Source organism: Tetrao urogallus (genome assembly GCF_951394365.1).
Source record: "Tetrao urogallus genome assembly, chromosome: 4".
Lineage (NCBI taxonomy): Eukaryota > Metazoa > Chordata > Aves > Galliformes > Phasianidae > Tetrao > Tetrao urogallus.
Genome location: NC_136817.1, coordinates 26468759 through 26491146, shown reverse-complemented (window position 1 = coordinate 26491146; position 22388 = coordinate 26468759). Strand labels below are relative to the sequence as shown.

General features: G+C 40.1%; 1 protein-coding gene across 3 annotated transcripts; it reads right to left on the bottom strand.

The window, feature by feature from the left end:
- Positions 1–1384: 1384 nt before the first annotated feature.
- Positions 1385–21685, bottom strand: LIN54 (lin-54 DREAM MuvB core complex component; the record flags this gene model as incomplete). Of its 3 annotated transcripts, none has more annotated exons than XM_079535077.1 (12): positions 1385–1586; positions 2036–2238; positions 2928–3065; positions 3350–3452; positions 5390–5461; positions 6688–6779; positions 7289–7486; positions 7630–7703; positions 8433–8649; positions 12588–12733; positions 15502–15625; positions 20993–21685. In XM_079535077.1, the coding sequence occupies 12 exons, from the start codon at positions 21683–21685 to the stop codon at positions 1385–1387; spliced, it is 2262 nt and encodes a 753-aa protein (XP_079391203.1). The 3 variants fall into 3 exon arrangements, with proteins under 3 accessions (XP_079391203.1, XP_079391205.1, XP_079391204.1); XM_079535079.1 differs by having other exon boundaries at positions 21665–21685; XM_079535078.1 differs by lacking the exons at positions 12588–12733; positions 15502–15625.
- Positions 21686–22388: the final 703 nt, after the last annotated feature.

Here is a 22388-nt window from a genome sequence, read left to right as displayed (position 1 = left end):
ACATTAGTAAGTAACCTATGAGATTGATTTTGCAAAGATGTTCCACTATCAAAAAAGTGATCTGAGACTGCCTGTAACAAATACTGGAAAATTCCCGTCCCATTCTACATATAGGTCTACCTTCATTTGTGTTTTGTTGGTATACTTTCCTCCCCCCCCCCCTTTTTTTTTTTTGTTTTTGAGCCAAAGGATCCACACATCTGTTTTAGCAGCAATCTTGATTCTGTGCTAGCATCCTCTCTGATCACTGTGCTCTCCATCATTCTAAACAGCCCTCAAAAAAACTCAACAAACCCAAAACAAAATCTTTAAAAGCCAAATAGACCACCACAATTTCAAGTAGCACCATGAAGACCCACAACCAGGCTGAACACGATCTCTCCTCCTGCACTTGCAGGTCAGTTCAGATTCAGATTGTCCTGAGTCCTCATTAAGACAACTGTAGCACTCCTGTCTCCTGACCCTCACCTACTCAGGCTCAAAACAGCTTAATCCTTGAAAATGCAACAGCCTGCACAGCACTACCTGCAGAGAGGATTGAGCTGCTGCAGAGCTCTGAACACCAAGCTTCACTCAAGCAACAGCATCTGCCTGCTGCACAGGCAGAGTAGCATTGCAACATGGCTGTTCTTCCTCACTTTTAAGAGCAGACCACTTTCTTAACCTCTGAGTTCCATTAAAAATAACCAAAGAAACAATAAAACATTGAGCCTTCACCCATGATCATCTCAAAAATTTTCCATTATTCTATTGCCTCAGAATTCCTTAGGGCCCACTCTAGTGAGGTTCCCAAACACTTGTTGACAATAAACCTGCAAGCAACCACTGTATACTCGCCTGTGTAATTTCATACCGCTCTGCTCATGAAGGAGCATTACGCCGTGTCAGGTCCCAAGTGTAGGTACTACCTTCCATTCAGATGCTGATTTTTATACATTTCCTTTCAGAAGTGACTGATACACATATACTCCTCACTGTGGGCCTGTTGCCTCAGTATCTTTCTTTGTTTTCCAGCACAAAGCAACACAACTTTATGTACTGTAAATAATATATTATAATAATTTATATATGCCCTTCAGGCAGTTATTTTTGGGGAAAGGGAAGAAAACACCTACTCTTTTTTTCCTTTAAGAAACCCAAGTTAAAAGCTGTACATCAGGAAGAAAAATGTCTTTTAGGAGTTATCTTATGCAGAAGAGAATTTAGCTAAGACTTAAAAGGCTCTAAATCTTGTTACAAAATATTTCCTTGTTTAATCTTCTGCAAGTCAATTAAAACAAGCACCAAATTGGCAAGTGTTACTAAATCCTCTATTCCAAATCAAAGTGTCCCTGTGCCTTAAGTGTTCTGTTCAGTTTGCTTCATTGTGGCTCATGTGCACGCGTCAGCAGTTCATGGCACAAGGGTCACTTTTGGACTTCCCTGCAGAGTTAATAACTCTCATCAAACAGCGTCCAAACTCCTCCAGGATCATGCGCTCCGCTGCTGCTTTCGACTTGCCCATCTTCTCAGCTTGCTCTGCCTGCGCCAGAAGGCATTCACAGGTTGCATCGGCTACCTCCTTGGTTACAAACGTGAAGGGCAGCCTGAAACAAAACAAAACATCCGCTCACCCCAACAGGCAGCCTATAAGCCACAGTTTGAGTCAAATGAACAGGCAGGCAATTTCTGCTTTGTTCTTGCTGCCAGTAAGGTACGCTGCAAAACAGATTTTGAGATGCCCAGGTATGCAGAAAAACTATCTAGCTTTTACTATATAGGCAGCCTGAAGTTCATATGCACTCAATAATTGGATGTGTATTTCTTGTTTTCTAGCAGCATACAACAACCACGAAAAAACAATGCTTAGCCACATGCTTGAATACAGCTAAGCTTTGCACACACTAGATTTCACAGGAGACAAAAGACTTCACCTGAGTACTTCTGGTCCTACAGCCTATGCAGATAACATTCAAAGATGACAGGAACATACCTGTCACACGCATCAGAAAAAGTACATTAGAACCAAGCAAAACTGAGGGCTGTATTAACTTACTTCCCTCCACCACTGCTGAGTGCTGGTGTCGGCCTCGTGAGGAGATCTGAGATCTGGGATGATAACTTTGTCTTTGCAGCAGTCTGCTGCTGGACCCTAACTTCTGCAGCATCTGCTAAGTGCATCAATGTCTTTCGTTCAGGGCTTTCTTCAAAATTTTTACAACCAACACATTTGCATATGGAAGAACACATGATTTTTGCCTGAAAGAAACAAAGGGAAGATGAGAAACCCGTTGCAATTTAGACATTCTTTATGATTAACCACTGGAGAAGGGTCATCTTGTTCTAGTCTCTTATTAATTAGCCGCTAGAAGCAGCCCTGTCTTCTCTTCAAATTCTTACTGAAGTGAGATGCCTTCCCAGAATTTATGCATCATCTGCTGCAAATCAACAGTTTCCCACTCATGTCCTTCTTTCCCAATCTGCTGTTTTCGGTAGAATTGAGCAGTTAAACTATTTGAGAGATCAGTCTGCAACTATCCCCGCATTTACAAACTGTGTTGCATCACAGTTTGCCTTTGGCTTCCACAGACATGATCCATCCTAGAGTGCCTGTGTAATGCTGTAATAACTAATAGAGCACCTAGGGACATGGTGCTGTATGTTTCTTTCTGTAAGATTTGTAGAGTTCTTTAGAAAATACCACTCTTCAGTTAAGGACAAATCCAAGCCTGAGTTCAGAGTTGCTATATGTTTTAAACTGAAGCTCAGGACAGGAGTGAACAACTCTGCAATGCACACAGCTTTCTAGATGTAAACTGTCCGTAGGAAAAATTGACCAAAATTGTTATGGCAGAGTTTCAGCAAGAGGAAGAGACAAAGCCCAACAGTGAAGTTGCAGCACTGAACGGAAAAAGCTGAAGCCTTTAGGATGACATAATGCTTCTTACCTCATAACACTCACAGTAGTTTTTGAGACATCCCGAGCGTTTACAGTTACACCCTTTGCTGTGTCGCCGATCTGATTCTCCTTCCTTTCCTTTCCCTATTTTGGGCTTGAAGGCTTCAGGGTTTCTGTCAAGGCAAGCCTGTCAATGCAGACCCAAAGGGTCAGTCACTGCATATGAGGGCGCAGAAATCAAAGGTGCAATGCAACAGCTTACACCTTGCACAGGTGGGAAGAAGATTAGGGTGTTAAACATCCATCTGACTTCAGAAGGCACAAGCTACATCCTTGATCCCTACATTCAGAGGCAACCTACACAGCCAGTTTTCTCATCACAGTTCCACTCAGAAACACGCTAAATTCTATATCAATGGAACATGCTCTTCACTTCAACAACCTCAAAACTAGGAAAAAAAGACTTCCTACCTTTATTGCTTTTTGTCTATCATTTTCATGGTCCAGGTTGTTGTAACAATTTGTACAGTTGCAGTTATTGCAGAATTCACCATTTGCAAAGCAATCACAATACCTGAAATGGAAGATACAGAAAGCATTAACAAGCATGACCATTACCTTGGTATAGTACCAATAGCAGCACCAGACATTTCTAGTCTGGTGACACACACCAATAAAGGTCTATGTCATCTTATGCCAAGCTCCATATGAACAAGTGGTACAAGCCTCACTCACACACACTAAATCTCCCAGTGCAGGTCTATTTTGCAAACTGGGGGCATACAGCCAAAGAGTATCTGTCTCAAGCTGATGTTGGCAAAGCTCAAACTTCATAGCAGCAGGAGAAGCTAGCAGGTTTTTGTTCCACAGCACTACTTGGATGACTGTCCTACACCAAGATCTGCTTTGCTCCAGCCACCTTGTAGGCATAACCTGACCCAGCCAGTTCAAAACAGTCTCCAGGAGCTCCTGTACAGCCAAAACAGAACAACTGATTGGAGTACCAAGTAAAAGGCAAACTAACATGCACATCATTAACACAGCAGTGAGTCTTTTTGTTTTCCTGTGTGTTAATTTTGCCTATAGGCTGTTTTCAGCTGTGAAGTGTTGTAGAGTCAGCAAAAGCAGGGACAGAAGATCAGCAAGTGATACGCCTCATAGGCTCTGAAGCACAAGGAATTATGGAAAGGATCTGAATGAGGACAAAACTGTAGTTACTGAAGACTTTTTAAAGGGACAAAGATGTAAATAAGAAGCAGTGAAATACTGACTGGAATGACTTATCACATTACTTTGTCTCTTATGTACCTGTGTTACCTCCTGCCAAAACCAAGGTCCCACTGGGTTCACCCCATAGGCCTGATACATGGAAGCACACCACATTCATCCTCAGCTCATGTTTTGCGGCCATCAAAAACTCTGGCAAGCTTCTATCCTCCCAGTACCACTTCCAACAACAGTTGATGGAAATTGCTGATCCCATTCAGCTGATATTCTAATTCTGCTGAGAGTCTGTGTTCATGACTGTCCCAGAATTTCCAGAGCATTCAGGAGCCAGACTAAAATACATCAGGCACCGTGAAGGCAACAGGCATGTATGTTGTAAAACAAATCTAAGAGTAAACAGAACAGCTAAACCTCTTCCTGTTTATCGTGCCTCCTATGAAGCAGACAATTTTGAGACTAGGAAGCACAGGGAACACCCCAACACACAGTGTGGGGTCTGTTACACAGAAACAAGCCCAAAATGAAAAAAAATTAACAATTTGTTAAAGGAGGCTCAGATACCATTGAATCATTTTCCTTTGAGAAGCACACCACTGATTTTTTTTCTTCTTTGTCTAACTCTCATGGAAGCACAGATTAATATTTCCTCCTCATATTTATTGTACAGAAATCTGTATACTGACTCTGCTTAGGTTAAAAACAAACAAACAAAAAAACCCAACTTCTAAACTGAAGATGTTTTTTGTGTCAACTTGTTACAAACACTAAATGGAACAGTAAAAAAAAAAAATAAATCTTAAGAAGATGACCAAGCCTTCGACTTATTAAGAATCACTAGCCCCATTTGAGTGTTTAAAACAAACACTGCTTCCCCCTCCTGAAACATAACAAAGCAGAAAAGCAACAAACTAAGCAGCCCAATTTTGCTGTAGAACTTCATATTGTGTACCATTTTTCATAGGATTTTCTAAAGTACAGTAGGTGCGCACTGATGACGCTGCTGGATGTAATGTCACTAACAGCAAAAATGCAACTCCAGCAGCTGAGCAGAAGTGGCTCTATCAAGCACAAGGGTGCAAGGTTAGAAGTTTATGACATGGCAGGGTCTATACAGCTCACATAAGCTGCACAATGGCACATGGATGACAACATCCCCATCAATGTCAACAATAACTTTACATTAGAAGATAGATGTAACATTTCTTACATACTTAAAAAACATCTTTTGATTCTTGGGATAAATACAGTGTCAAAAATAAGGATAAAAAACCAACATGTACTTACAATTTCAAACATAAAGACTTTGTACAATTGCAAGGCTTCCGGGGCCGATTTGCAGATTCGGAAGGAATTATTCTATAGGAAGAAAAAAAAAAAAAAAGGCATCTATTTATACACACAGTTTGATCAGTTTCTTCCTAGTTTAAATTCAAGTAAATGGGTCATAATACAAACTCTGAAAAACCTTCATGTTTTCTACTTCATGCTTTCTATTAAGTTTTTGGCTGACAGTAAGCGACCATTATATACAGTGCTTTTCCAATTCAGAAAGAGCTGGTTATTCACTGCAAGTCTGTCTGCATGAATGAAGTTTAAAGCTAGAGGATACACCTTAACTGCAGTGTGCAGTCAGAGAAATTTTCCTTAGAATTTCTCTATATATCAGGGGACTAGGTCCAAAAAAAGGTTCATAGAACAGGATCACATCTTCATCTTTGTACAAGCTGGAACAAAATAAAAAAAGAATAAATCCAGAAACAATGGGCAAGCAAGCCAAAATATTGCCTTAGGTTTAAAGGTGAATTTTATATCAAATGTAGGCTTTAAGTGCTCTTAAAAACTAGGATTTCGTGTCATTAATCACTTTGAATGAGATGCATTCAATCCCCATCCAGCAATTACTGCACATTTCTGGAGATTAAATCAAACCCAATCATTTGAATAGCTGTAGCTGGATTAGGGATTAGTTTGCATCACATTTTTTTGCAGCAGGTTGCAGCATCAAAAAGCACCTTAGTGTACACAATTTCCAGCAAACAATAATACAAAACAACTAAGGCAGCTGGCTCAGCACAGAGAAAATAATCCATGTTAGCTGTTATTTTCATCTTTTGAAGAAAAATAGAGGACTGAAGAGAACTTTAAGCCTACTGCTATGACCCTTTTCAGGTTTCAGTTGCATTTTGCTGTTCAGTTAGATTTTAGTGCGTGCTAAGCTAAATGCTTCTGTTTTGCTAAGTATGTCTTTCTAGCAATGTCAAGAAATAGCCTGTAGCTCCCAGGAACTGATGCAAGATGAGGAACAAGCACCAGAAGAACCTTCAGGTCAACTTTCTGCTACAGGAGCTGGCAGCTGGAAAGGCTTTGATCAAGACAAGGGCTCAAATGTTAGCTAGCTGTATCTCTTCTAGTCAGAGGAGGTAACCTCAATGCAGTATGCTTTATTTCTTTAGACACCACACAAAATTCAGAAAAAATCCACCGCCCCAACAGTGCTGAAAGCAGCAGCAAGATCAGCAGCCTGTATGCAGTGGTTTTGTTGCTGTCCCCTCCCTCCCCATCCCTCTGTGTAAAATACTCACCCATTGAATGGTAGCCGCGCTTGGGACTGGATACTGGATGTCCCAGTGAAGCCAGTGTTGCTTGCTATAGATACATACGATGATTGCTGTAGCTAACAAAATACAAAAGTTACACGTATTATACAGGGTAACATGAAAGAAATTGAAGTACGCTCAATAGGATTTGTAGTGTTTTTTATACTGTTCTGAAAATAACACGTTTCTAAACACAGATTTTGAAGTTTGCAGAAGTTGGTATCATTTGCTTTAAGAGAAGTGGATAGGAAGGACACAAGTACTAGTCCTTTTTTTTTTTTTTTTTTTTTTTTTTTTTTTTTTAAATGACAAACTACAGCTTTAACAAAACCAAAATGGAACCGAAGATTAAGGCTAGTACCAGTGATGCCAGAGGCTGGTAGAATCCTTGTTTGAAAAGGCTGGCTAATCAGCCTTGAGCAGCAGGTTTTATTTATTCTCCTTTTCAATTGTCAGTGTTGACTAGATTTTGAGAAAGAATACAGCTAATCCTTACACCTTGCTGAGGAGCAAGAACTCTCAAAAGGACAACAGTATGTTCCATAACAGCACAGCTTTGTTATTTATCTCTGGATTAAGACCATACCTGTGTAACATACTGAGCTGGAAGGACTGCATAGCCAACATTTCCTGTGCCAGGTGCTGGTGCCAGTACAGTGCCTGGGGGCAGGTTAGTGAGGTTGGGCTGTATCTGTGGCAGTGGAGTGGCTGGCATAATTAGTCTTTGCTGGGGCTGACTTGTTGTAACTATCTGGGAAGTTGGGTTGATGGGTTTGGGCACCACCTGGAAACAAAGTAAGACTTCATGAAAGAAGAATATTCCTTCAGAATACATTTGTATTAATGGAACATTTCATGACTGTGCTGGAATTGGACTTTTCCTTCCATTTGAAACAAATCAGTAACATGCATTTATGCTGAGCTTACCTGTTTCACAGTCTGTGCTGGCACTATGGGAACAGACATCCGCACTGGGGTTGCATTTACCACCACTGGCTTTGCTGGTAACAAAACAACATCACATCAACACACATTATTCACTCAGTCCACAGTTGAGACCTCAAGATTTTCACATGTACAAATGTAAGAACAATCTCTGCACACTTACAGTACTGACCAAACTCACAGGTGATTTTTAGACAGAAGCGTTAGATATTATATAAACAGTTACTTACAGAAGTGTACATACATGTTTCATAGCAATGATTTAAAAACCAGCTTAGATGCAGAGATCCTCTGGACTCTATTTCCCTCTGCCAAGAGGAAACTACAAAACCACAGCTTGTTTTGACATCTTCATTCCATAGCAGCTTTAGAAAGCATGGACAGAAACCAGCAGAGAAATTTGGCACTTCCAACACATTTTATACCGAAGGATTTTAACACAGCAGCATTTTGCCAACATACACGTGGACTGTCATGGCTTCCCATTTTTAACATGAAAATGTGGGATTTGCCAGAAGTCATACATAAAAATTAGTCATCTAGGCAAAAGCAACCTAAATAGCTCCAGGGGTTCATGCCCAACTACAGATTGACTTGTCACAGACAGGCCTTTCCACATACAAACCTGAGCTAACAGTAGGAAATGAAACATTTCAAAGTTTACCACATAAACAAGTACATCTCTTAGTTTGGAAAGATTTCTATTTCGTGACTATTTAACCCTCAAAAGGCAAACTAGAAAAAAGAAGAAAAACTTCAGATAACACATTAGCACCAGCACTTACCCTGCTGGAGAGGCTGTGTATTCGTACTGGGATTCTGACTGGCCGACTGGGTTGAGCCATTGGCTGTTGTGGCAGTAACAAGTCTGACATAATGGAACTTGCTTCCAGGTACCTGAATCTGCTGAACATTCGGAGCAGTTGCCAAGGGAATAATTGTCTTGAATTGAGATGTGCCCACTCCTCCTACAGTAATGGCCTGTACTGCTGATTTCACAGCCTATTAAATCAACCAAGGAAGTATAAGGTTACTTTTACTAAGGCAGAAACAACACCAGCATATTTATTTCCTCAATATGTTAGTGAGGAACTCTTTATTAGCATTCATGAGAACCAAATCGGTTATTCCTGACTATTTTGATTTCTGGAGTAAGAGGAACAGATTAAATGCCACTCCAAGCTTGGAGCAAAGTAAGCTCAGTTTTCAATTCTTTACAGTAAAGGCTTGAGTAAATAACATTTGCCTAAATAGACAAATCAGTTTGCTTTTCAAGATACAATGTATGCCAAATCAGACATCAGCTAAAGAGGACTTGGTACTCAAAATCAAGCAGGGAACGAATCAAAAATATACCTACTAATAGAAAAACTCAACACAGTGAGAACTCCTTGCAGAACTGTTCATGCTAGACTGCACTATGATTTACCTCTCTATGTACAGACAAGTCCTGCTGGACAGACTTTGATGAATACACACAAATCATTGTGCAGCCAAAGTAGAAATGGAACCAAGTCCATATATTGATTGCTGAAGAGATGAGAAAGCAATTTTGGGGCAAGAGGCAAGAACAATGAAGAGTAGCAAAATAATTTACTAAATAATAAAAGCAAGAAGGAGAAAATTGGATTTTTTGGCAGATTTGCACTATCCCATAGCTGGGATATAGCAGTACATCTAGAATTCACAAGACCCCATCTTCTCAATTTCTCTCAAACTACAAAATGATGACAATCAAGTTCATTACATTTGTACACACTGATGACTGCATGAGCTTGGTAACAGCCTCTTTTAACCATCCTTTCTGGTGATCTCAAACATGGGTTAATTCTTCTTCCTCGTTCTCAGCCTACTTTTGGAGTTCAACTATTTTTTTCTCAGTATCTACTAAAAATGATATTAATAAATCACTATCAACTGTAAATTTGGTACAACTACATGAATTTTTAGAACCTTTTCCTAGCACCCCAGCTGTCAGCACCTACAGGAATAAAATCTCAATTTGCACATAACTGGAAATAGAAGTCCAGTCTTTTAGAGAAGGTTTTTTTTGGGGGGGGTGGGAGGGGAGGCGGTGAACATATATATTTAAATGTATTGACATCTCAACAACACAGAGCAACAGCAAACAAGCACTGACTGCAAGCACAGTTACAGCGTGTTATTACAGAGAGACCAGCTTGGGCAAAGCTCCATCTAGCACATGAATTGCTGATTGTCATCCAAGAAAAACTGGGAAAATAATGTTTAAGCGATGGCTTTTCAAAGGGCATGTTCTTGAATGCTATGAAGACAGGAGAAATCCTTACACTTCAGATAACTTTAGATCACATCTCAATATGCATACTACATAGGAACCTCAGATTGGACACTTTGGTTGCTTGCATAAGAGTGATTTCATATTTTAACAACTTTTTAAAACAATCTTGCCAGTTTTACTCTGAAATATCAAATCATGCTGGTGTTTATGTCCCCATATCACCATTCCTATTAACACAAACAGTGCTAAGATTACTAACATCTGCTGGAGCTTTGGGTCTTTCGCAATGCATACAACTGTTTCCACTCCCTGTTATACCCATCTTTCTTATTATGTGTTACACTTGCACACTATCCTTTGTGTTTATCAAAACACGAATACAGACATTAAGACGGAAAAAGATTCCCCTTAGATGACAAAGGGGGGATAAAAAAAAACAAACTGCAGTTTGTAAAAAAGCTCAATTCTGTCTTCTTTCATTAACACAAGCTAACTTACAAGAATTCATAGGGAGAACCTTGGTATTTTTCTAGTAATAAAATAACTGATTTATAATTCTGCAGGTCTCAGAGCACAGAGTTTTGCTTATGCAGACCTTTACCAAAATATGAACTCCACTGTTGCAAGCCTCAGAAACACCCAGAAAGGAGCCCTAGTTGGTAGCATAGAAGCACTGTTCACTGGTGAAAAAGAATCAATTACTCCAAGAATTCTTCCTACTGTCACAGCATGTCTTTAAGACAACATGGGAAATTTAATATACAGAGACAAGAGTTAGCTCCAAGTGAGGCTTTTCCAGATTGGACACCTGCTTTCTACATCCTTGGCTGTCAGCTATTGCCAGCCTACCTCCATGGGAGGACCACCTGTTCCTCTGCCAACTTAAGCAAAAGCCTTTACAGGAACACCTTGGGACTGCCCACTGCCAGCTTGCAGATCAGCACCCTGGTTTTCCCACAGGTGATGAGATGAGACGCAGACATGCTAGAAATTAAACAAAAGTCAGTCTGTACCTGCGTGGTTGTGTGGTTGACTATGGCCTTCCCAGGGGAGGAGGGTGCTGACTGCTGCACTGTGAGGATCTGCTGTCCTAACGCTACATTCAGTGGGACGCCCACCGTCTTCTGGGGGGAGTTGGGAGGCTGGGAGGCCACTGACACCACTGTTAGCTGCTTGGCAAAACAAAGAAGCAGTTTAAATCTCTGTGCAGTATGCAAGACCCTCTGTATATATGTCCCTCTAATCATGAGAGGTACAGTTCTCCCACTGTACACCAAGTTCTTCCTGTGAAGAAGGTTCGTACTCTGATCACAACTCACACTGTGCAACCTGAATGTGCAGTCACAGCATATACACAGGTTAGAAACTTCAAGGCATTGCCAGTTTCCAGCACAGAAAGGCCCCTGCAGAAAGTCAGCACTGCACCTGTTTTGGTTTGAAACTGCACACTGAAGCCATAGCATTGTCAGGATGAATTTTTGGAATAAGAGCTTTATAATTGGCACCATGATGGCTACATGATCAATGGGAATTTTCAAGGATGGAAACAAGAAAAATAATCTCACTTTTATGCTGTTAATTCATACCAAACGTAAAAGAACTTCATCAGTAATTTCAAAGTTTCCAGATTCTGATAAGATCCAGTCTTCTGCAGTGTGTCATTTGACTACTCTATTCTACATACTCATAGCCCTTCTGTTGCAGTTTGACCAATAAAAGGTTGGTTTTCTACCTACTTTTAAAAAATTTCCTTCTTTATGTTTTAAAAAAAAGATTCACAGGTTTTGAAACTTTTTTTTTTTTAAAAAAAGATACTTAGAATTTATTTGTCTAGAGTAAACTCAGATGGTAACTATGAGACTTTTCAGTCCCACTCTTCTGATAATTCTTGGAATAAGATTTATTTTACAGCTTCCCTATACTGCTTTGCTCAGTAATAATTCTGAAACAAAAGTCCTTGGTTCCATTTGTGTAACATTCCATAGCTAACGCTCATCCAAACTAAGAAAAACTTAATTCTCCCATTGGTCTTCATGTACTTAGCTTGCATATCTTAGTTCCCACTCTAAGACTCATCCTTTCTCCAGCAATATTATTCTTCTCAAGGGAACTTTATCAGGTCTAAGATATAAGCGTCACTGCAATGCTTGTCTGCAACACTGCTGATGATGCACAAGTTACCTTTCTATCAATTGTTTGCCTATATCCATGTCCCACTCTGTCAAGAATCATCGCCAAACTCATCTATGACAGTCATGATTAGCGAAGACTAAGTTATCTATCTATGGAACACCAGGCAATGGCTGGTAAATGTTAGCCTATAAAGTAACTGAAATCTCCTCTTGAACAGTCTCGTGAATTTTTAAGAAGTTGTTAACAAAAAAAAACCCGAAACAAAACTATTTTAGCACTTGGCTAGAGGAGAACAGCTGCTCTCAGAATGGATGCTTAGGGAATGGCAAAAAGTGACAGGAATGGTAAATTAATGCCATGACGCATATTGAAATCACATTAAAGGAGATAGCTGAAAAATCCAGCTTAGGCCACTAGTGCAGAGCAGAGCATAGTGACTCACAATGGAGACACTGGAGTGGCTGATCACAGCTTGCAGCAAAGATGCAGACACAGAGCTTCCTTTGCAGCAGAGACAAGAAAGCTGCAGCCAGAGTAGCGTTCTTACCTTGTTAGGGGATTTGAGTGGAGAGATAGCTATCTTATTCGGTGTCTGTTGTGTTGCTGTACTCAAAGATGATCCAATAACTCCACTCTCAGAGATCGTTATTGTCTTTGGTGGTGTTCCTGGGGTAGATTGTGAAACAACCCTGCCTATAATCAAGAAAGGTATGGTCAGCTGAACTATCACTGTTTACAACTTGTAAAGCAAAAGTTTTCTCTGGTTAGCATACAGCTGATCCTCTCTATCATTACCTAGCAGAAAGGACAGTAGAATTCTTTTGAGTTAGATTCAGCAAGAAAGTAATTTGCATTACTACAAATAAAAAGACTGTTTTATTTAGGCTTTGAAAAGCTGAAAGTTATATTGATCTTTCTGTAATGTTCAGTTGTTGAATCTTTAGAGCTAGCACAGCATCCTAAGGCACAAAGCCCTTCAGTACTCCCGGCCTCTACACAAATACCTCGACAGCTGGCAGCTTGCTAGGTAGTCCCCAGGCTGCTGCCAATGTGCAAGAAAGTGTGAACTGGGAAGGGGGGAGTGAGGTGGGTGCCTCTTTTTACAGCTCTGACAGCAGAAACTCTCCATATGACCATGAAAGTGGTACTTGGTATCTCTCCACATTCAACTGTGACCTCTTTTTCCTTCAGCTTGTGTTGGTGGTTGGCTTTTTCACTGCCTACAGAATAGACGACACTCTTGTGAAAATAAGGGTGGAGGTGTAACTCCACATACAATCTGCTTTTATGATGGCAAAGAAGCTTAAACATCAAAAGCCCCAAATCACAAAATCAGCCTCAGCAACATTGCAAAACCCCAACAGCAGAGGTTTTTTGTTTTTTTTTTTTTTTTTTTTTTTTTTTTTTTTAAATGCTTTTAAAAAGATTTCCAAAGAGTGCCTGACCACTGAGCTTTCCTCTGCTGCCCTTTGGCTCAGACGTACTTCTATCATAGCTTCTCTCACCAACTCTGCTGTTGTATATATCAACTCTGATTCTGTATATATCAAAATCAAACACGGAACAGCGTAACTTTCTGATCCAAAACCATCTGGTGACATGATGATTAACACAACTAACATGGAACACCACCCTTGCAGAAAGCTGCCCTGAGATCTGTGTGCTCTAAAGCAACTGCATGCAGCCAAAGTAACAGCACACTTGGTTGCTAAACACGCAACCTGAAAAATGTCCCTCTTCAGTATTCAATACTTCTATTGTTGTTTCCCCCCACTGTATCTCTTGTAAGTTTTTCCCCTTCTCCCTGCATTTCTTCTACTGCCCTTAACATCAGCTTCCTAAACAGAATCTGGGTGCTTATACTGACAATTCTTTCAAATAAAGAATTTTCACTTCAGATGGAAGACATTCCCAAGCAATTAAAAATACCTATCAGACAGAAGAAAAACACATAAGCAAATCAGAATTCAATACCTTTTCCTAATACCAGCCTCTCTGAGCTGGCAAAATATACTACTGGTGGTTGAGGTGGAAAGAGAAAAGGAAGGCATTTAGAAAGACTTTCCCTCTCACTTAGAAAAGCATCTTCACCTCCCAGTGACGCCTCTTGCAAGCTCAGGGAAAAGTACTTTGTATTCTCCAGCATATTCATTTTAAAGGTAGGAGTTTATTTCTTTTGTAATATATTTGTCTGTCAATACTGCATAGATACCTTGTGATACGTATGTTTACTTTAATCCGGAGGTAGCAGAAATAAAATGAAACAACATGCTTGCAAAAATGATTTCTGCTGTGGTTCCTTAATTCCTTACTGCTTGTCAATTTTCATGTAACGCCAGGTAAAAATGTAATGCTTCTCAAAGTGGCTTTCTCCCATCCAAGTTCACTTTTTTAAACACACAAATAGCTTAATTCAGATGTGTATAAACACAGCAAAGCAATCTTATTTATAGGTCTGTATGTTTGGTGGGGAGCTGTCTGAGGAAGAGGAATAAGTGGGAACTGGGACATCCAGTTTCACTGGCAACACAAAGCTGGGCACGGGCCAGTCTGACAGCACAAGGAGAGGATTATGATTCAAATATGTGCCAATCACTGTAACAGTGGAAATGATGAATGCAGGAGACAGTTGCTTTCTTTTTACAACCAGCTCAAATCCCAGCCCTATGAAGACTTAACACATTCATTTAAATACATGGAAGAACTTTTAGGCCTACTTGGGTTTGAACAGCTGAAGAATCCCTTCAGAGCTCTGAAAACAACTCCAGCTTTCCACATTTGTCCTTTGGTGATAATTTGCATTTTATCAAGGGACACATCAGTCCCACTGCCAAAGTGAACAAAAGCTTACACTGGGAGGGCTTTTTTTTTTTTTTTAGTAAGACAAAAAAGGTCCAGATTTATTTTCCAAAGAGGCAAACCATCTCTTATTAACCTTAATTAACTTCTTAGACTCTTCTGAAATGCTTATTTCTTAAGCAGTTGAGCAACTCAACAGAAACAACAGCTTCACTGATAGTTCTCTCAGAAACGTTTCCCTTGTTATTTGCATGTATCGCATTTAAGTCTATCATAAGCAGATTATAGAAATAGAAGAGCATTTGCCTGCCTTCCCTCTTTTTTATTTATGCAAGTTATCCATAAATACTTTGTTTATCAAGTTGCCTTTTCTCAGGCTGAGACACTTCTCTCTTTCCTCCTAAAATCCACAAAGTAAAACATTTTGCAGAAAAACCAAAATAACCCAAATCTACAGCCAGGTAAATGAACGAAGTGTAAGGGAGTAAACCACTGCTCATATCTGCTTCTACCTACCAAAATCTTTACTGATTTTTTTTCCCCCAGTTGCTTCAGAAATCTATAATAAAACCAATACAAAAAGAATTCTACCACCATCGCCTCTTTGAATAGTCTTAAAAAAAAAAAAAAAAAAAAAAAAGCAAAACAAGTCAAGTAAGTACAACCTGCAATGACCGGTGACACTTGAGTGGTCTGCCCTGTAACAGCTTTGCTATTGATTGGTTTTGCAAAGATGAGCTTGGTGATCACTGGGCCTGAAGTTGCAGTTCGGGTCTTCTTAGCAATCTGAAAGATGGATTAAAAAAAAGCTCAAGTAACTTGAGTGTTTTGGATCAGAATGATCATGTTGTTACGTATATCATACAAAAGTGCAATGTTCACACATTGAAGTAGAGAAAAATTGTTCACCTCACACGTTACCGCAATTTCTCATGAGTTATCTGTGCCACTTGAGAGAGCAAGCCAAACTACGGCAGCCAAACCCCTTACAGTCATCCTATAAGGTCTGTGTACAAACATGCCTTGATTTCAAGGTACCTTATTAGAGTCCTGAAAATAAATTTCACATGCAGTCTGTCTATACAAAAACATTACCTTAGAAGTATCAGTCTTCAAATTTTAAGTTTAGAAAAAAAAGTCACATTTTCAGGCAACTAGAAAATAACTTGTTCCTCAAGCTATTTCAACAACACATCTACTGCTCTAAAACATCTCCTTACCTGTGCTGACATAGCAGCACACTCTGCCCTACAAATGGAAGAAAAAATAAGCTGGAAACTCCTGGAAGCCTTAGGTACTGGTTAACTAACACAAAATCAATTAGCTGTATCCAAGTCTTTTGGGTGCATTTCACAGCAGATCCAGTCCCCAGAAGAACTGCAGAACCAAGAACAAGTTCATGCAATTTGGTGGAACAGATTGTTCCACCTTGAAGGCTTTTGTTTAAAAAGGGTTTGGTAACAAAGACTTCCCTGCGTCCTTCCCCTCAACAAACCTTTTCAATACTGAAGGGTCTGTTACCAGATGCATTTATCCTAACTGTTTCTACCAGCCCTTGGGCCTGTCCCACGTCCCACAGACATCAGCCACCAATTCTAGCAATGTCACAGACCCATGGCATGGCATCCACATGGGAAGCCACAACACAAGTTGCAGATCTGCCTTTGCTACTGAAGCAGCTAACCAGAGAAACCTCACACGTGTAGAAAAATATAGACATAACAGCTACTTCCAACAGCCTGAGAAAATTGTGATTGCTTAAATGAAGCAAATGAGTAGGCTGGATGTTGTTGTTTCCTATACACAGCCCTATTTCTAGCATTTGCTGACTAAGAACACCTTTATAGTAGAGTCACGCTGAAGCATTCTAAATATTCTGCAATACATAATGAATTAAGCAGTCTCTGCACGAAGAGCAAGTGTGAGGCTGTTTCAACTGCCAGCAGCATGCTTGCAGGATGGCCAGGGCAGCCAGAGCTCCACCTGTGATGGGCTTGAACCTTCTGGCCTTCTACAGAAAGGATGTCTGCATGTGCTTGAACTGCACCCAGCCAAGGGAAAGGGACACCCAGCAGCTCCGACACTACACAGCAATAGAGGACAAACAGTGTTTAGAGGATATCTTGTGTTCCTCTGCATTTAGACTGGAGTGCTCTTTGGAGTAAACCTTCACCCCAAAATGAAGCAGCAAAGAAACCTCCATTCTTCTTGGAGATACATTCAGATTCAAATATAAATTTTTCACAGAAAGAAGCTTAATTCACAGCACACTATATAAACATAACTCAAAGACATTTAACATCAAGAATTCACCTCTCTTTGCACATGTATAGGGGATGGATGAACACAATCTAGTAGTATTTCATAAGCCAAACTACACATATTCTAGTTTCTGATAAGTACCCCACATTTTACCTGTTGGATTAGCAATTTCCATTCTGTTGATTTAATTCTGCCATAGGTTTCAGACCAACTCAACTGCTATTACTTCTATTCTTTGAAGCAAGGTCAAAAATCTGACTCTGAACTTGATGTCCACCTACCTGAACAGCAGTTGTTTCCCAGTAACAGCCATTAACTTGGCTTAAATTACTGGTGTAAATGCTTGTAAAGCACCAGCCAACAGCATGAATTATCTCAGAGAAAAGTAAAAACCCCAATATAATAGCCAGTCAACACAAGTAGACCTGCTCCCTACAGGCTCAACTTGCAATACTCTTCTGTTGATCTAGTAAGGAGTTCTAGCATCATCTAAGATAAGACTGAATCCCTTCAGGCCTTTGGGGACATAGAGGAACCCCAACACAGTTCCCTTGGCCATTAGAAGCAGGCTGCATGCTCCCAGCCAGCTGGCTGCCCCTTGGCAGAGAGCCTTTTCGAGAGCCCTGCTGCAGGAGCTGATAGCACAAGTGCTTCAGTGGGAAACTCATTACCCACTTCAGTATGACTGGAGAAGCCAGAGGAAATCAAAATGACAGACTGCCCCTTTGATGCTTCAGCAAGAGCAAGTACTCTGACATTGCCTATACTAATCACAGGAAGTTAACATTATTCCTCTTTGCATATGTAAGCTAAGCACGCTCTCCACAAGTTTCTTCAAATTAGACTGCAAAAGTAGTTTCCTGTAGCAACAAGCTTTTTCATTAGGAAAATACTAATTTAAGAAGCACATTCCAGTCATTTTCTCCGTAAAGTGGGAGAACGATTAATACGCAAGCATCTCTACTTCAAGCATTAATTTGTGTCTCTGTAAGCACTCCTCACCAACCAAGATAGCAAGCATGCTTCTGTGACCGGACTCTGACTTCAGCTGTCAAACAATGTAGTAGTCACACAGAAAAAGGAACATGCACACCTTGAACTTATTGCTAGATACAGAACATTACTACCACAAGGAAGTTAACATTCTATAAATCTACTCCCTACATGACCTCACAGGAGATCTTCCACGTAGCCACACCCAAAGTAATTTATACTTGGTACAAAAGGAAAAAAACACAACACACTGAGACTGGAAATAGAAGATAACAGCATACTCCAGAGAAGATAATAAGGATATGATCCTGTGTCAGGAATAGGGATTTTCTGTGGAATTAGGGTGTACGTGACATTATCTTTCCACTATGAGACACAGCCATAATGCTGGCTTAGCAGTTGTTTTGCCATGGTAGCAGTTGTGCTACAGACGTGTAGATTTAACTGCTGAAATAGACAGGCAGTTACCACATCAAGACAAGTTCAAGTCAGACCAGTCTAGTGACAGCAACTGGTAGTGGGTCTGGACCTCTGGTTGAGTCATCTGCAAGGCTCAACTTCTGCTTTGCACTGAAGCACCAGCTAATATACTAGCTCATGGTGATTTTTAAGCTTGCATGCAAGCCGAAACCCTAGGCTAAAAGCAGATGCATTTGCCAAGTCATTTTTTCCACATTCAGGGTAGTGATTTCAACTATATTGTGACAAGTCACCCAGGTCTACAAACAGGAAAGCAATAAGCCTCTTCTCTTAGCCTCTTGGGATTCTTGGAAGAATCCTACAGTCATGCTACGTTTTGTACTGCACAGTCTCATAACTCTCAACATTGCAGAGAGGGAGCAAGATTACAAGGAACGTTCTGCTGGAACTCTGTCAACTTTGCCCTTTCTCAAATGCTGAGATATCAAGTGTTACAAATAGATTATAGTAAGACTAATGAATTTCCTTGATCTGAGAAGTTGCTAGTATAGTGATAATGCAAGGAGAATTGTAGAGAGGCTCTTAGTCATCCAAGTCTAGTCTTTTATCAATTCACTTTTCAGCAACAAGTCCAAATGACATGCTGCTGCTGAAAACAACTGAATCACATGAGTTAAGTTACACATAACTCCTGGGAAGCAAGGAGGCATACACGGCTTCCTTTTCCACTCAGAAGGTGCCAAGAAGGCACTGAAAGTTGAGAGTTTTATTCTGGATCTTAGGGTAAATGCATGATTTCATTTTCTAAGCCAGGAACTCGAAGCATGGATCACCTCCCCTGTCATACATGATAGAGTAGACTGAATCTCTCATTTAGCCTCATATAACCATTTGATAAAGTAATTTTCTGCAGGGATAAGTACTGTCTGGGAGCTGTTCACATAACTGTTTCTTTCTGCAGCATCAGACAGTTCTAACAAACTGAACACTTGTCTTGCTTTTCACTTCTACTTCTTCCACTTCTTCTAAGAAGAAAAAACAAACAATGAATATCATGAATTAAGAATTCTATCCATTTTAGAAAAGGAAGTAAAGACTTAAAGTTAATCAAACCACAATTAAATTAATTAACAAATGGTTTTAAGTCCATTTGTATCAGGTTATACTAAGGAATCTGTAGCATTCCTAATGACAAACAGTAGAGGTCAATCATTAAATCACTGCTGGCACAAGTAATCTAATGCAAGCAGAAGCTCATCACAGGCAAGTTTTCTTTTTCTGTTTCTTGTGTGTGCCAGTTAGCAGTACCTGAAGCTAACAGGTACTGATCTGCTCTTACACCTTCCTGCACTGACTCACAAGCAAAGACTTTTGAAAGCTGTAATATCAACAGTATCAATAACAATGAAGGCACAAAAATAAAAGCAACATATCAAATAGATGTATTTAAAACAGCCATAAGTATGAAACACTTTTTCTTGCAGGTATAATGTAGCGACGAAGGAGGAAAAAGCAGACACAGGTGCAAGGATCATCTATTGATTTAAAACAAACTATCACAGTAACAGTTGTTCATGCTTGCTTACCACAAAATACTAGCTGTAGGATGTACCACTGCTTGCAGTATGCTTAAAAGTCAGTCATTTTTCACATGCAGGAAATTCGTTTTTGCTTGTATACTTGGGAGTTTCCTTTCTCATTTTACTCAACTGTAAAAATGTTTATTTTCCACTATAACCTCCACTGTGTTCCAGCTTTCCTTTCATGATTTTTCATTTGTGCCTCACCTCCACTTGGAGGTCACTCATATTCAGTTCTGCCACATATCAGATATCAGGCCCCGTCAGCTAATAGCTCATGTCTTTTCAACATACTTTCAGATCCCTTCAGATTCTCTCTACTTTCAATTACCTCAAGATCTGTACCTGAGGCACGAAATAGCATTTAGAAGTGTCCATCTTACAATATAATCTAGCTGATCAATACACATTGATATGCTCAAGGTTTAAGGCAGACAAGATGTACTTTTTTGTTCCTTCTCAAATGCATTAAAGTTCTTCAGAGACTTTACTTGTAACAAGCTAAATTTAAGAATCTAAGAAGCTAGCTGCTCTTAAAAGAGGAAAGCAGCGTAAACTTGGAATAATGGTAGTCATCAAGAGTTCAATTCAATCTTATGAAAGCATATAGAGTTTATTTTTATAAAATGAAAACAATGGGAAAATTCAATATAGTGAATTTTAATAGTTAACTTCCTCTGAGGCAAACGCCTAAGATTCAAGACAGTAGCTGGGAGATAAAAGCCATACAATTGTAAATGCATTCACAGATGAAAGAGTGGGCTAAGAGCAGCATTGTACTTTTATACAAGGAAAGGTTGAAAGCAACCTTTCAGTGTGTCAGCCAGTGAAGGAAGTAGACAATAGTCGCACCAACAGAATCATTTTAAAGAGGTTTCATCAGCATAATTCACTTTACCTGTACTGTTTTTAATTGCTGGGTCTGCAAAACAGAAGGCTGGGCAGCAGTATTTATCAGCTGACTTCCTTGCGTTAAAGCTGAGACACCAACAACAGGTTTCACTTCTGACCGACCTCCAATAACAACTTTGATCTGCTGGCCTTGTACTTTGGAGTCTCCACCTTGGGTTTGGGACACAGTCTTCTGTGCCTGTGGGAGCTGGCAGCGGGGTAACGCAAAAACAATGGGTTGGCCAGTCTTGCCCAAAGTTGTTACAATTAGCTTTTGCCCATCTGGTTTGATACTCTGATTGCCTATCTTAAGGTCAGTGGTCTTGTTCAGAATAATTTGATTGGCTGATATAGTGACCGGAGTCTGAGTACCAAGCTTATGGAGACCACTTTGAAAGGCAGGCTTTACTATTGAATTTCCTTCAGTTTTTATAGTGGTGGTGTTTGCAGTCACATCACCCGAGTGATTACTGGGTGCAGTAACTGGTTCTGAGGTGACTGTGGCCGTAGTTGTAACTGACGCATCACTGGTGGAGCTTATGTTCACTATTTCTTCCAGTTCTGTTTCCATGGGAATAGAGTCTCCCATTGGTGAAGACACGATAACCGCCTCAATGCTGTCATCTTCCACCAGAGTTATACCAGTGTCCATTATTTCCTCAGGGAGCAAGCTGTTTACTTCTGCTGAAACCACCTCCATTTTAGCAGTTGTGGCAGTGATGACTGTAGCAGGTACTGCAACAACAGTAAAAATAGTAAGTTAGTGGCTTCCAAAAAACATTCTGCAAAGCTTTATGAATAACGTTATCAGAAGAAAACATAAGACAGCAGAAAAGAAAGTACTGTGAGTATGCAAAGGAGGAATATCAAGGAAAAAGCTATCAAATCCTAACATACTTGGTTGAATTTACTTTCAGTAAGAATTTACATCAAAGCTCTTCAGTATCATCCATTCGAGTAAAATACAGGCTCTGACTTTCTGCTGATTACCAGTCCACTTCTAGCAATTTAGCATGCCTAAAGAAGTGTTTCCCCCCCAGGATGGGCACATTGCTCATACAGATATTTAAGCTTACCGAGATCTAGAGCAAAAAGTAAGAAGCTACACAAATCCAAAAGATGATGATTCATTTTGTCACGTGTGTCACACCTACTAGCAAGGTGCCTGGCTTCAGAGACTTGTTTTCCATTCCAGATGCAACAGGGATTCATTGTTGTCTTCTCATTTCAGAAATCTCATGCAAGCAAACAGCTGTCTCACAATGCTCTGGTATTTTTTAAGCCCCAGAAGCTCAATCAGCAGCCTACCTTGAGACCAAGGCAAAACTCTGCCCTTCCACCACAAGGTGAAGGCCAATTCCTCTCTGTTAGCAGAGAAGTGCATCTCAACTGTTTTCTTCACA